The 15,237-nt window shown below is 38.1% G+C and overlaps 3 protein-coding genes across 3 annotated transcripts; 1 reads left to right on the top strand and 2 right to left on the bottom strand.

The window, feature by feature from the left end:
- Positions 1-5: 5 nt before the first annotated feature.
- Positions 6-693, top strand: LOC118740153 (peritrophin-44-like). Its single transcript, XM_036471648.1, has one exon. The coding sequence runs from the start codon at positions 6-8 to the stop codon at positions 624-626; it is 621 nt and encodes a 206-aa protein (XP_036327541.1). The 3' UTR covers positions 627-693.
- Positions 694-5,252: 4,559 nt separating this feature from the next.
- On the bottom strand, positions 5,253-6,969 carry LOC118740152 (peritrophin-48-like). Its single transcript, XM_036471647.1, has 3 exons — positions 6,963-6,969; positions 6,058-6,608; positions 5,253-5,951 (listed from the first exon to the last, which is right to left on the bottom strand). Exons 1-3 carry the CDS (start codon positions 6,967-6,969, stop codon positions 5,253-5,255), a joined length of 1,257 nt encoding a protein of 418 aa, XP_036327540.1.
- Positions 6,970-13,321: 6,352 nt separating this feature from the next.
- LOC118740151 (peritrophin-48-like) lies at positions 13,322-14,975 on the bottom strand. The gene is made up of 4 exons (XM_036471646.1): positions 14,969-14,975; positions 14,039-14,679; positions 13,906-13,968; positions 13,322-13,822 (listed from the first exon to the last, which is right to left on the bottom strand). Exons 1-4 carry the CDS (start codon positions 14,973-14,975, stop codon positions 13,385-13,387), a joined length of 1,149 nt encoding a protein of 382 aa, XP_036327539.1. The 3' UTR covers positions 13,322-13,384.
- Between the last annotated feature and the right edge of the window lie 262 nt (positions 14,976-15,237).

Below are 15,237 nucleotides of genomic sequence, written 5' to 3'. Positions count from 1 at the left end.
CCGTCATGTGTGACTACCCCGAAAATTCTTCATGTGTAGCCACATACACTTTCTGCGACGTGGTGCCCAATGATACGCCATTTCTAGATGAAAACAACTGTGACAAATATTATGAATGTATCAAACAAAGAACCAGCGTTGTCCTGACCGAAAAACAGTGCGATACTGGCAAATACTTTGACGTGACGACGGCAACTTGCTTGCCAAAGGGTCAGGTTAATTGCTCTAAACATCCCTACCCCAAGGACGTATGCGGCACAACGAAACTTGCCATCAGAGATCATTTCGTGAGTGATGATGCGACATGTCGTGGATATTTCTATTGCCAAGATCTCGGTGTTGGTAAACCAGACTCCACACCTGTCTGGGGACAGTGTCCTGTCACTAAATTCTTCGATTCAAAGGAGGAGGCTTGCAAGTCCCGCACCAGCGTTCAGTGTGATGAGGATCGTTGCGATGGTCGAGATGACGGCTACGAATTGAGTTCGAAAACCGGTTGCCAACATTATCTTGTTTGTGAGAACAATCGGACTGTGGAGGAGAGAGAATGTAGCGAGAATATGTGGTTCGATGCTGCAGCGGAGAAATGCACCTCAACGAGGCAATCGTATGCAGCGTGCGCCTAAAGCTAACTTCATATTAATGGGCCACTGGAGAGCAAATTACTTTCTGCTTATTTACAACTTTTTGTTAAAATATGTATAATGCAATCATTCACATTTTATTTAATTTGTGAGAACTAAGGTTTTTAACAAGGCGAATTAATTAATATAAGGTGATAGCAGGAGTACAAAAACAAAAATTTACAAGTAGTTTGATTTTGCGGCGCGGACTGTGCAAATCTGTAAGAGTGTGTGTGGAAATGCGAACAAAATAGTTGCGTTCCCTAACTCGCAAGAAGTTGCAAGGATTTACAGGAATTTACCAGAAAGTGCTCCCGTACTCGGTTCTCTGGCTTCTTTTGCCTTTTGACAGTTTTACAGGTTTTAACCCAGAAAAGTTGGGGCACGCAACTATATTTCAATTTTGACATTCCAAGTCGTTAGACGAATAAAAAAATCAAATCAGCTTTTCTAATATCATCACTTTATATGAATTCGCCTTGCTTTTTAACACCTTTTTATTAATATTTCTACTTTCAAAAGCCAATTTGTGTTTTTAGGCACTATTCTTTGCGGGAGATTAATAAATTTAAAAGGGATCGTAATCTAGGCTTTCGGCTGTTCCGCATTGACTACTGCAAATGCGAATGTAAAAATTAATGCGGGAGCTATGCGGTTGTCGCCGCTATGTTTTAGTGGTTAACAGTGCGCGCCTGCCATTCCACAGGGCCTCAAGCCCGGTTCAACCCAACATAAAAAATAAGAAATAAAAAAGTTTTTTTTTCTGATATCGATCGCCCCTCGCAAGGTAATGGCAAATCTCCGAGTATATTTCTTCCACGAAAAACGGAGTCAGCGTTAAACTGTAGGTCCCTGCCCTTTGTGTAACAACATCAAGGCGCACGCCACAAATCGGGGGAGAAGCTCGGCCAAACACTTACATATATGTAAGCGCCAATCTATTATATATTATTACTAGCCAATGCCCGCTTAGTTCGCGGCATAGCAATTGACATTTTAGAAGTCAGCCATTTTTTGAATTGATCGTATCTGTGTAATTTAAAAGTCGTAAAAAAAAATTCTGACGTCAGAGAGAAAAACCAAAGGTGCAGTTTTACTATTTTTGGCCCCTTGTTTCGCGAATATATTGATATTTTTGTGTGTAAATTTGACTCTCGCACGGTGCAATAAATGTTAGAAATGCCTCCGAGAACAAGGCCATTCTCCAACAAAACGGAACTTACGTTATCCGCTGTAATCCAAGTTCGTTGTCTATTCGAAATACACCATATTTTCGAAGGGAAATATGAAAAACTCTTCCGGTTTGATTAATCGAGGAATTATAGGAACGGTGTAAGTATTCTATATGGCCACCATGGATCCGTGGTTCGGACAACATCCAAAACAAGCTTTTCTGACAGCGGCCGCCCCTCGGCAAGCAATGGAAGACCTCCAAGTGTACTTCTGACTTGAAAAAAAAACTACTCATTACAACCATTTGCTGTTTATTTAAATAAGTTCTTATTCAATTTAAATTTCAATTCCTATCTGAATTAATAAGTGCGGAATGCACCACCGCCGGTAGTTAGTTGCTTAGCCTAATTTTCCAAATTCGATTTATTCTACGTTCTCTCCCCGTAGAAATAGAGGAGCTACAGTTTTACGCCGCTTCCGAATGGCAATATTTTTTTGTTTTTATACCTTTCATGAGCATGAAATGGTATTATAACTTTGGTCCGATGTTTGTAAGTACCAGAATAAGAAGAGATAGACCCATTAAAATGTATACTTAAATGATCAGAACATCGAGCTGAGTCGATTTAGCCATGTCCGTCTGTCCGTCTGTCCGTCTGTTTGTATGCAATCTAGTCTCTCAGTTTTCGTGATATCCGGATGAAATTTGGTAGGTGGATGTATTTATATAATGTATTAATCATTTGTCGGAACCGGAAGAATCGGACCACTATAACATATAGCTCCCATACAACTGATTGTTCAGATATGAGGTTTTTCGTTATAACTTCTCCATTTATGCAGCTAAGAACATGAAATTTTGCAATACTTCCACCCATTATCAACAGAGAACTTAGAGTGAAAATTGCAAAGATCGGGTCACTATAACCTATAGCTCCCGTACTACTGATTGTTCAGATATAAGATTTTTCGTTATAACTCCTTCATTTAAGTAGCTAGTAACATGGAACTTTGAACTGTTGTCACTCATTATCAAAATAATACTTTCAGAGAAAATGGCTAAGATCGGGTCGCTATAACCTATAGCCTCCATACAGCTGATTGTTCAGATATGAGATTTTTTGCCATAACTTATCCATTTATGCAGCTAGGAACATGAAAATTCTCACCGTTTTCACTCATTATTAACATAATATTTACAGTGAAAATAACAAAGATCGGGTCACTATAACATATATCTCCCATTCAACTGATTGTTCAGTTATAAGAATTTTCGTTATGACTCCTCGATTTATGCAGCTAGGAACATGAAATTTTGCAATACTTCCAACGATTATCAACAGAATTCTTACAGTGAAAATAAAAAAGATCGGGTCACTTTTACATATAGCTCCGATACAACTGATTGTTCAGATATGAGATTCTTTGTTATAATTTCTAAATATATACAGCTAGAAACATGATATTTCGCACTATTTTCACTCATTATCAACAGATAGTTTACAGTAAAATTAACAAAGATCGGGTCACTGTAACTTATACATTGCCTCCATATAACTGATTGTTCAGATATGGGATTTTACTGTACAACTCCTTTATTTGAACAGCTAAAACCGATAAATTTCGTAAGATATTTTATAAATAATAGTACAAAGTCTACTGAGCGAATCGTCAAAATCTATGCTGTATAAGCTTTATCTCCTATAGCACTGATTTTTCAGATACCAGTTTTTGCGATATTTCTCCTTTATGTAGGAAGCTAAACCAATTAAATTGTGTTACCGGTTTACATACCAATCACATAGCGGCGAAAATCACTTTGATTGGTGCTATATAAGGTATATCTTACATATCTCTGATTGTTTAGATACGATTTTTTATATATGTAACTCCTCTATCTATGTATGCTGTGAATATACATATACATTTTTTCAAATGCAGTAATCTGTTAAAGTAAAGTTTTCAGATGTTCATGAAAGGTATGAAGCCTTCGGCATAGCCGAAGACAGCGCTGCTCTTAGTTGTTTTTTTACACTTGAAGGAATTGCCTGTCAAGGGCGACTGCCATTAAAAAGATTTTTTTCGATCAATTTGCTTTTGCGCTGACCCGCCATCAAAGCGGAGTCTATCGAGGGTGAGTTAGGATTTTCTAACCAATGTGTGAGGATATTAAGAGTGTAGAAGTTTATGTAGAAGTTTTTAATATCTATCTAAGGGAGCTAAACTTCTTTGAAGAAAAGCCTTCTCTTGATGTGGTGCTAATTTATCGATTACATATATATATTTTTTTATTAATATCATTATTCAAAATTAATTCATTTACAAAGTAATTTCAGTTTTACTAAATAGTAACTGGCTTGAGGCTTGTTAATAATTTGGAATCAGTTAGTTTATATATTACAGTGGAGGTTAGTTTATACCAGTGATTCCCAAAGTGGTCCAGGTGGCGTTAAAAAAATATGGGGATCCGCGAGTTGTAAGTGGGAGTCCAGGAAAATATTTCTGGTTTCGATAGTAAAGATCCAAAATGGTTGCTTGATAGTATCTTTATTTAATTTTAATTTTTTTGAGTGGTATATAGTGCTCTTGACGCACTGCTGCACCTGCAGACTAAAAAGAAACGGATGTTGTTATGACACTGAGTGAGGCGAGGCAGAAATTGCTGGCGGCGGAGATTTGACCACTTGTGTCTATAATTCAGAGTTCCCTGAGGGGGAATGCTGGTTTAATTCCAGCACGGAGCCCGAACTTACACACTGACTCTGGGCAAGGATCTGGGATCTTTTTCGAAGTTAATGGGGATAAAGCTGAAGCATTTGCAATCCTCAAAGCTATATACTACGTGGTGGAAAAAAGTGGACGGGAAGGAGTTTACGTGTCTGCGGTGACAGCTAAGCTGCACTTAAGGCATTTGCCAGCCCTCTATCTAAGTACTACCACACTAGTTCGACAATGCAAGTCTCGACTAAATTATGTTGGCAAACATAACCAGCTCGATTTGCTTGGGGTGCCAGGTCACTAGGGAGTACCTGGACATTCCTCGATCCGCAACCAGTTATAGCATCCCCCACTTCGACCATCGAAGCCACCATGAATTTAAAGTTTGGGGTAAAAAGTTTTTTGGTTTAATTGTTTCAAGTTATGTGAGTGATGAATATTTTTCGCATCACTTTAAAACTCGGAGCAATAAAAATAAATGATGTCATCAACACAAATAAACTATTTTACAAATACGTCACATGCAAATTCAGGAGCGAGCCGAACATGTGAGGAGATTATGGAGTGCTCTTAAAAATATAACTCCTCAGGGCGAGATAAAACTTTGATGACTTTACGAGCTCTGTTTTTTAAAACTTGCAAGTGTGTAGTCACGTTATTTTATTAAATAGAACGCAAGAAAATATTTTATTTTTATTTTTGCTACTCCGAATTCACCCATGATGCGAATTTTCACTGTTAGATCGAATCTTCACATTTTTTGATGAACTTTGGGAATATGGTAGAAACGGCATCAGGGGGTCCACCGAAACCAGTAAAGTCCTCGCTGGCGGCATCACTGCTACCACTGTCGCTGGCGTCTCCGCTGGCAGCATCACTGCTACCACTGTCACTGGTATCTCCGCTGGTGCCATCACTGCTGTTACTGCCACTGGTGTCGCCACTGTTATCAGAATCACCTGCTCCACTTGTAGGAGCTGTATAGCACGCCCCACTAACTGCCGCGAGATCAACAGTTCCACTGATTTTCATGCAAGCTTGAGAGCTCTCATCAAAGTAGTAGGCTGAACCGCAGGAATTGGAACTCTTTTGGACGCCGTTTGAACAAATCAAATATTTGCGACATTCCACATCAACAGCGTTAACGAATGTATTTTTCGTGAATTGACAACGATCGCAATCTGTTGTCACAGCAGCTTTACGGGTCACACAAGTTTGCTTCACAGTGTCAAAGAAAAAGTTGTTTGTACAAGACTGGCGCGTCCATTGACCGTTTGTACATTTTAAGTAGTCGCTGCAAATGCCGGTAGACTTAAGTGCGCCATTCTCAGTGCAACTGCCAAAGACTTCCACATCCGGTTGCACCTTGATACCAGTGACGTGCGAACAGGTGCTTGCAGTTTTGTAGGAGCAAGTAGCAGATGGAACTTCGTACACCTAAGGGATAGGAATAAAATGTGCTAAAATGTATAGATGTGAATTCACCCTAATTGATTTGTAAAAGAAGCTGGTTGAATCGTGCTTCAAAACAATATGTACTTACCAAATCACCTTTGCAAACACCTACGCTCAACTTCTCATTCCTGCAAATTTGCCATTTGGTGCAGTCCGTTGTGCTTCCAAAGTATTTGTTGTTCGGCAGTACCTGACAGATGGAGGTAAAACTTGCATCCAGTGTGTTCACAGATTTGGCACAGTCGCCATATATACACTCGCCATCGCGGAAAATTAAGTTGTTGCTACAGGTGCCGCTGCTGATTTCTTGACCATTTTTACAGTAGATCCAGCCATTGCAAGAGCCAGTTTTGGGCACGAACACCCCAGTTTTGCCAGTGCAGGGAGTTGTTTCACCAAAATAGCAATTGACGTTGGCTGCGGTTAGACAAGCTTGCGAGTTTTTGCTAAATTTTGTGCCGGAAGGACAGGTATAAGCTGTAGCCTTGCCGTTGTTGCAGATGTAGTATTTTAGACAAGATTCGATGCTGCCAATGCGAACGCCATCTGAGACCAATGTGCATACGCCATCCACATCGTATTCCGCGGAAATTACGTTTACTAGCACCAGAAGAAGGGTCCCAAATATGAATTGTTTGGCTACTGCCGCATGCGTAAGTGTGAATTTTAGAAATGAAATACAAATATAAAATACTTTGTTAGTGTATTTCGAGGAGGGGTACGACCAAAATGCGATAAATATGATTAAGTACTTTACAAAGAGCATAGAATACAAAGAGGGATCCACGCTCTCATACTTGTCTTATATTCCATTAAGACTTCAGCTGGAATCCCTATTTGGCAGGTACATGAATTGGCTAGCTTCGCCGCAGTTTCATGTTCTATGATCCTTGTCCTTTGTGAAATTGGATGATTTCGGCAGAGCGAGTAAATTTGTTTATTTAGGATTTTCTTATATCCCCTGGTTCGCAATGACAGATTAGAACTACTCACCTAACATTTCCGCGCAGATTTTAAACGGCTAAGATTTGAATTTATTTACGTATTTGGACTAACTGCCTAGTATTGAATATGTCAAGCCGCTTTTATAGTGTCGGCGATTTTATGTACTCTTACCATGCTGCGACCGCGATTATTTTAATTGAAAGATTTAAATTGTCCAATTAAATTTCTGTTGTCTGTTTACCAAAGTAACTAGGTAATTTGCTTCGGGGTTGCCAAAACGATAAGACATCACTAAGTTTGTCGCTGTGCAATTATATAGGGTATGTAGATCAATTGCCTTCACTTTATCTGGTCGAAGAAACTCGTGGAATTGATAAAAAAAATTGTATTTACTATTAATTAAATTTAATTCGTGGAAAGATTTATTTATAATTTCCATTATCGGTCAGTTTTTGTAATCTAAATACAGTGACTCAATGAAATGACCATGTGTTGATTTTTTTGTAATATTTTTTTTTTGTTATTTTTCTATAAAAATACCGTAGAGACTTTATCCGTAACCATATACATCACGCTTCCCAACTTCATACAAAATTCAGAAAAATTCCAAAATTTAAACTTTTTGATCCGCAAAAATCGGTCACCAAAAAAAATTCTCAAAAATAATTTTTCAGCCGTGAAATTGTATGTGCTATAAAACTGCATACCTAGAAATGTTCTAAAGGTGCAGATTTAAAAGTTGAAATTTTTATGGAAACACGTTGAACTTTCTTAAATTTTTATAAATTTTGAAACTGCGATTTTTATGCTTTTGTTTAAAGCTTATAAAATTGTAATTTTTATAGAAAAATAACAAAAAAAATGTTACTCGAAAATATTATGCATATTAAGATAAAAAATCAACACGTGACCACTTGTTTGAGTCACTATACGTATAATAATATTTTGGCGTTTACACTGTTGCTAAGTATATGGACGAGTTTCCCATTCAATTTGTGTTGTGCGTTTTGATGTTGTTACACAAATGGAGGGACTTAGAGTTTTACATCGTCTCGAAACAGCAAATGGATTTTATGATATCCGGGCGTATGGATCGAACCCACGTCCTACGGACTGGTAGTACACAGCTCTAACCCACTCAGCCCCAGCGGCCGTCAAGAGAGTTAAAATTAGTATAAAACATTTCTGTTGTACATACATTGTAAGACCGGACCGGAAAAAAAATCGCGGTACACCCCTGAGTTTAAGGTATTTTTGCAAGGTTACATTTCTTCGAAATTTTGTAGTCTTTTTTTAATACAAAAAAGGAAAAATTTTATGTTTTACTTCAAAATAGCATTTTATTGCACTCAAATTCAATGAGCTACAAAATTACATACGAAAATTTTTTTGTAAAATGGGTAGTTAAAAGTGAAAATTTTTAATAGAAATTTGCACAAAGTTGGGAATTCCAATATTAGGAGTTTTTGTTGTAGTATTACTTAAAATTTCATATAGTTATTTTCAAGAGGACTCCGTGGGAGGAGCCAAAGTTCCTTCATTTTTTGTACCAGCCTCAAATTCAAAAATTTAAATTTCTTTAAAATTTCTCAGATTTTCTAGAGAAAACCGTAGATCAATATGCATCAATTGAAAAAAAAAAAAATAAAATCGAATTTTTTTGATCGATTCACGGGTCGAGTAGGAGCTAAAAAAATCGAATCGAATGGGCTCGATTAATCGATCTTTGATCTTTGTATACCAGTGTTCAAAAAGCACATTGTTATTGTCGTCGATTTAGTCATAGCAATCGATAATATCGTTCTTTTATGAATACATACTTGTGTTCGCCCAGCGGCTGAAATTCTACCACTAAACTTATTTGAAGTGAGTTGAATTAATGAGAAGTGAATTGTAGTGAAGTGGGTTCAGGTGAGGTGAGCTTAGATAAGTTAAGGTGAGTTAAGTTGGGGTGAGTTGAAAGAGGTGAGGTGAATTCAGTTCATATGGAATTAGGTGAGTTGGGGTGAGATGAGTTGAGGTGAACTGAGAGGAGTTGATATGAGGTTACTTGAGGTGAAATGCGGGGAGTTGAAATCAACATCCACGTTGCCGTCTGTCTATGCGTTTACCTTCTTGTACGAATTTCAATCAACTGTACATAAATATTATTCCTAAACTGCTGCTTAGCTCGTTTATTTAATTCTTTATTAATATTAAAGCATACATTTAGGAGCCTTTTCCCCCTCTTGTACATTATGGCATTTGTATAAGTGTCGATTTTGAATTGATTTTTTCGATTTGTATTAAACTTATTTGAAATTTGAGTAATTTTCCGCACTTCAGCTTCAAAATACCTTTCTAATGATAAAATAATTCTTCATACCTTAGAAGTATGGTTTAGTTGCAAAATGGTAAGGAAAACATGTTTGCCTATTTATATATCGTCGCCTGGGCAAAAGATGTTAAATTCGGTAGGTTCTGGGAAATCGCGATTGAAGTTTGGAATACAATTTCTCAAAAACGCGAAGATAGATTTTCTCCAAAGTCTCTGAAAATGTTACTAGTTCACAAAACTCTTAAATTATTTAATGTTTAATGTTTATTGTTAAATAGTTTTGAGTTTATGAAGGATTTTCTTTAGCAAAATTTTGTCGTAAGCGTCATTTGTCCACACTTTGGCTGCCACTTTGTATGAAATACGACAAAATGTGATCAAAATTTCTACTAAATTAACGACACTTTTTACTCAATATCTCGGAAACTAAAGGAGATATCAAAAAATGGAGAACGACATTTTTAAGATATTGATTAGTTTAATATGACTGCATCACTAACTAAATGTTTACTACATTATCGAATTAGTCAATATCTCGGAAACTAAAGGAGATATCTAAAAACTGATAACACCAATCGAAAGACGTTATTTCAAAATATATAACGGCATCTAGAACTAAAAATCGTCAAAATGGCGCTTACGACAATACTAATCGATTTCGATGTCATGAGCTTTACCGATGTTCTTATTTCTAACTGTGAAATTACTGCCAAGCGCGCAAAATCTTCTCTGATCTTGCAACTACAACATTGGTCCGGTGCGTAAGCCAATAAAAGTGCTTATAAGGAAACTCAAGAGCACAGATGAGCATTTTCCGTTACAGGAGGGTCAAGAATCCTCGCTACCCCACAGGATGAAAAGTTTTCCCGTTCATTGGCTAAATGAGTCGTGTGATCTCTTGAATGTCGTTGAAATGGAGCCATTGATATACCTACCGTGCTCCTTCATGGACGGATGTGGTCGAATCTTTCCTTGCCGATTCGTCACTTTTAAAATTCGTCTTAATATTTATGAACTGGTTTCTTTTAGTCTTACTGCTGCAATAACAGCCGCCCCGAGCAATTTCCTAAATCGGAGGTAAATGCAAGATCGCATTAAGGGTGTATGAGGGCGTCAGACAAAGGTGCGCTTACACAATTTCATTTAGCCATCTGAAAAGTAAACACATGGGGTTTCTACATATATACATATTTCGGCAGCAGCGCTATCCATTGGATCTGCAAAATACGCGATTTGAGAAATTCAGTTTGTATGGGAGGTGCCACGTCCCTTTTCCAATACCTTCCACTTTGCGTCGTTAGCACAGTATGAATAACATATCGTCGTTAAAAGTATAAAACCGCGTATGAACAAAATGCAAAACCGCGTATGTGAGGTTACATAAATTATTTTCTAGAGAGTAAAAACACTTATATTTTAAAATGGTTCGCTTTTTTATAAAGCAAACGCATTTCTGGCTAGTATATTTCAGGACGAATGGATAAAGATTAAGCCAAGAGCTTGTGTGACAAATCCAATTGTTGGCAGCAAATGTCAGTTACGCGGTTTTGTATTTTAAACGATGATATGCATATGTATAAGCGATACTTTGGTCGAAAAAATCTATAATAATAAATTGGCGCTTACACACATTTTAGTGTTTGGCCGAGCTTCTCCTCCGATTTGTGGCGAACGCCTTGATGTTGTCACACAAAGCGGAGGGACCTACAGTTTTACGCCGACTCCGAATGGCGATTGTATTTTTATGAGCAGAAATACATTCGGAGGTTTGCCACTGCCTGCCGAGGGACGACCGCTGTTAAGAAAGACCCAGGCGTTGCGGAGTGGAAGTGCGCACTGCTTACCACTACACCATAGCGGCCGACGATATATACATAGCTGTGCCAAATTTAAGAACGTTGGCTTAAGCGGTTCCAGCGATAAGCGATATGAGAATTTCAGTTTGTATGAGAGGTGCCACGCCCCATTTTCCAATACCTGCCACTTTTCTTTGAAGGTACGATATTGATAACATTTGTGCCTGTTTCAAATTTAGGACGTTAGCATAATGCGGTTCCAGAGATAGACGATATGAGAAAATAAGGTTGTATGGGAGGTGCCACGCTCCCTTTACCAATATCTGCCACCTTTCGCCATAAGTAGGGTATTTACAATTAATGCATCCCTGCCAAGTTTCAGTTCCCCAGCGTAGTTTGCTTAAGAGATATATTGTTGCTCTCAAAAAAGAGGCTTCAAAATTTTATTGTGACGATTGAATATGTATTTCTCCCACTGTATAAGAACGTTAGGAATATCCCGACCTGAGTGCCTCCTATCGTGTAATTTTTTAGTCCAAATATTCCTTGCATCTGGCTAACAATGTTTTAAATATGAGCCAAATCTGCAATTAAATGCAGTTTTTAGGAGCGTCCCGACCCCATCGCCACCTAGCGATTTAATTTTTAGCCGGTATATTTCTCTTAAAGGTGCTGACATATGTATGTTCCAAATATGAACGAAATAGGTCCCGCCGTTTGGTAGTTTAGTGACATACAATATACGGAAAACTCTATGAAATTGTGAGATCGTGACGTCTCAGCTTTCTTAATTTTTTGGCAACAATAACAAAAAGTTTTGAATTTTTTTTAATCGAAAAACCTTCCACACAGAAGGTCCAAAAAAGGACTTTTCACAGAATTGAAATCGGTTCAGCCGTTTGGTCAGGCATCGCCGTCATACGAAAGACATTTTTTTTTTTATATATATAGAAGAAGAAGATAAGATTAATCATTTATCCGGTTGCGGATAAATAATATGCTTGCTATTCCTTTGACATTGTAAGTTTTTCCGCTTGCTCGGCGGTTATTTAGAATAAGCAAAATAGCCGATTAGGATAAGCAAAATCAACTCCAACAATCAAATGTGGGTAGAAGTAAAAAATTAGCAAAAGACTTGGTCAACATACAGCTGAGGTGAAGTCAGGACCAGGCTATAAAGTATGTACATACTAGGGATGTTTCGAATGTCATATTTTTTACATTCGCGAATGTGAATGCGAATGCGAAAAAGCTATAATCAATCAATTTAAGTCATCGTTTTTATTACTTAAAAATTTTGTAAATTATTAGAACATTGAACGAGTTCCGAACCTATACAGTGTTTAAATCTAGTAGTCAAAGTTAAAAAGGGGCATATTATATTTAATAAAAAAGGTAATTTTGCTGCCTTTCTCCCATGAGGCGATTTCTTAGAGGCTCGTATATAAGGCCGGCTGCACTGAACAATTGCTCACTTGGAACGCTGGCGGGTGGGGCGCTCAAATATTTGCGGGCCAGATCTCTCAATTTGTTGTATTTTAGTTTAGTTTTCCAACAATCGTGAGGATTTTCACCGAGTTGAGCTCATTTTTCTTTAAGATAGGCCTTAAGCTTTAATTTCACATTTTTTAATGTCTCCTGATTCTACATCCGAGCCTTCGATTTCGCAGGAGGAGTCTAAAATTTTTTCTAGGTTGCTTATGAGAATTTTAGCAGTACTTGTTGAAGGCCCATCAATGTTGCTTCATATACTACTTAACCGTTTAGCGCGTGAAGCTAAAAGCAGGTTATTATCCGCACCATGGCTAGACAGCTTTAGAGCCATTTCAACAATATTAGAGTGGACTCTCGGCCCATGTATACTTTCTCATTCGAAAAACATTCGTATCATTTGATGCAATGTTTCGCAATATCCCTGGTACATACCTACTTCTGGAATACTCCACACGGCACCAACTTCCTGTCAAGTTCAATTTTAACGGACAGGATAGTGTAGTAACCGACTCCGAGATTTTGAGGCCATATGGGGCAAAAAACTAAAATAATAAATTTTTTTAGCTATTAAAAATAAATTCGATAATGTTTGATAACTACCGCAATCTTTGTTGAGACTTCAAGATAGGTCGAGGCCGAGCTCTTGCCGTGAGGCGACATCAGTTTGAAACTAAAGTTTGTCTGTTTTCGCATAAACTTCTCTACAAAGTACAAACCATACGTAATAAACTCGATTTATTTTTATTATTTGCATCAAAAAGTTATTTGCATGTATGTATATTGAAACTCCTCTGAAAGTTAAATTACAAATGAGTACATATGTACAAATGTATACACTCTTCTTGCAAGGACTTGAAATTATTTTATTTAGCTGCCTCAGTGGTTGCTTCTGTGGTTGCTGCGCTAGCAGTCGTCTCACCAGATGCTGTGGTATCATCAGTGCTACCACTCGTTGTAGTCGCAGACGACGAGGATTCACTCGTACAGAATACGTAATTCGGATTTTCGCTCACACAACCACCCATATCTTCGTTGAAGTAGTCTCCGGTCGGGCAGGTGCCACTACTCTTTTCAACGCCTTCTACGCAATACAAGTAGCCAGTGCAATTAGTACCAAATGCGTTTACAAATTGGAGATTGGTACCCAAGCAACGATCACAGTCATTGTAAGCAACATTTCTGTTCACGCAAGTCTTTGATACCGTGTCGTAGTACTTGCCGGTACTGCATGTTATCAGCTGCCATTTAGCATTATTACATATATAATATTGATTGCATGCAGTGGCATTTTTGAGTTCCCCCTACAAAAAGCGAATTTAATACAATGTGAGTATTGCGATTCCCAACAATTTGAGAGCGAAACATATCGAAATGAATTACTTACACTTGTTGTACATGTGCCACCGTCACTAGCTGCATTGACATCCAAATTGGGGTCATTGGTTACCTGCAATTAAAGATTCGCATTTTGTTAGCTAGATGTCAACTTGAAGTTTCCTGACACAAAGCAAATATACCTGGGAACAGTCAACGTTCGCTGGATAGTTACATATCGCGTTCGCCGTATCGAAGACCAAATCGTTACTGCAGGATCCGGTAGTAAAGCTGCTCTCGTTATAGCACTTCTGCCAGCCAGCGCAGCTGAAAGCATTGCCAAAGTAGATTCCCTTTTGGATATACAAACACAAGTTGATAACGGCGTTGGCATCGCTTGAACTAGTGTTAGAACTCTGACAGGGATAGTTGCTTGAATAGTCGCACGATTGGGTCGTCGGGTTGAACACGAGATTGTTAGGACATGTGCCTTCTTCCGCACCGTTGGTCCCGCAGTAATAGTAGTTGGTACAGGAACCTGATACTGCCGCAAAAGAGCCAGTAGCGTGTCCAGCGCATGGGTTTGTAGTAGTACTATTTGATGAGCAATAGCTTGGAGCCGTGCTGACACAAGCCTGTGAGTTCTTGTCGAAATAGGTGCCAGAAGAACAACTTTGAGATGTAGCAGCACCGTTGGAGCATGTGTAATAATTTGAGCAAGAATCTGCGCTGGCTATGCGAGCATTATTTTTCAATAACAAGCAGATGTTGGTCATGTTGAGGGCAGTAGCAGCACTGCTGCACATCAAAACCAGTACCAAGGCACAAATGCTGCTAGCGCCAGCTACAGAGAGAAAAAGAAACGTAATTAATTGTATTTATGCACCACTTTGATTTTGTTTTTATATGAATGAGGAACTAAAGTCAAAGTTAAATTATTGATTTTTTATATCTCCCGTCGATCGCCATTGTGAGTGGATGTTTCTTTAGCCACGAAATACTGGATCAACACTACCAAGTGGATTTCGAATGACCTATTGAGCTGATACTTAGTGTGTGATTGGATTGCTGCTAATCACTATTTCCGATACTTATATATGTATATTTATCCTGCAGTTTCACGCTTTACTTACGAAACATGTCTCTTATTTTTGTCTTTCTACAATTAATAGAATTATGTTGTGCTGTCGAACGTATTTCCCGCACTACCTCAGACCAATTAGGCTCATCATGTATTTATACTAAAAATTGCGTACACAATTTTCTTGTAATTAAGAAATGTACGTTTTAGCGATAAATATTGACAGCTTTAACATGTTTTAATTGATGCCAAACGGAAGCATTTGCTGTTCTATTTCACACCCAAATAAATCTCGAAGCCATTTATCACAGACTGTCAACG

The sequence above is a fragment of the Rhagoletis pomonella genome, unplaced genomic scaffold (genome assembly GCF_013731165.1).
Source record: "Rhagoletis pomonella isolate Grant_MI unplaced genomic scaffold, Rhpom_1.0 Rhpom_scaffold_00005, whole genome shotgun sequence".
Classification (NCBI taxonomy): Eukaryota; Metazoa; Arthropoda; class Insecta; order Diptera; family Tephritidae; genus Rhagoletis; species Rhagoletis pomonella.
Note: the sequence above shows the minus strand (reverse complement) of the source record. Positions and strands in the feature narration are given on the sequence as shown.

What these genes read in the sequence shown, in the direction of transcription:
- LOC118740153 (XM_036471648.1), top strand. Translation starts at nt 6, where the DNA reads ATGTGTGACTACCCCGAAAATTCTTCATGTGTAGCCACATACACTTTC.
- LOC118740152 (XM_036471647.1), bottom strand. An exon ending in GTGTTTGCAAAGGTGATTTG is followed by an intron (nt 5,952 to 6,057) that starts GTAAGTACATAT and finishes CCTATCCCTTAG; the next exon opens with GTGTACGAAGTTCCATCTGC.
- LOC118740151 (XM_036471646.1), bottom strand. An exon ending in CGAACGTTGACTGTTCCCAG is followed by an intron (nt 13,969 to 14,038) that starts GTATATTTGCTT and finishes CTTTAATTGCAG; the next exon opens with GTAACCAATGACCCCAATTT. An exon ending in GTGGCACATGTACAACAAGT is followed by an intron (nt 13,823 to 13,905) that starts GTAAGTAATTCA and finishes CGCTTTTTGTAG; the next exon opens with GGGGAACTCAAAAATGCCAC.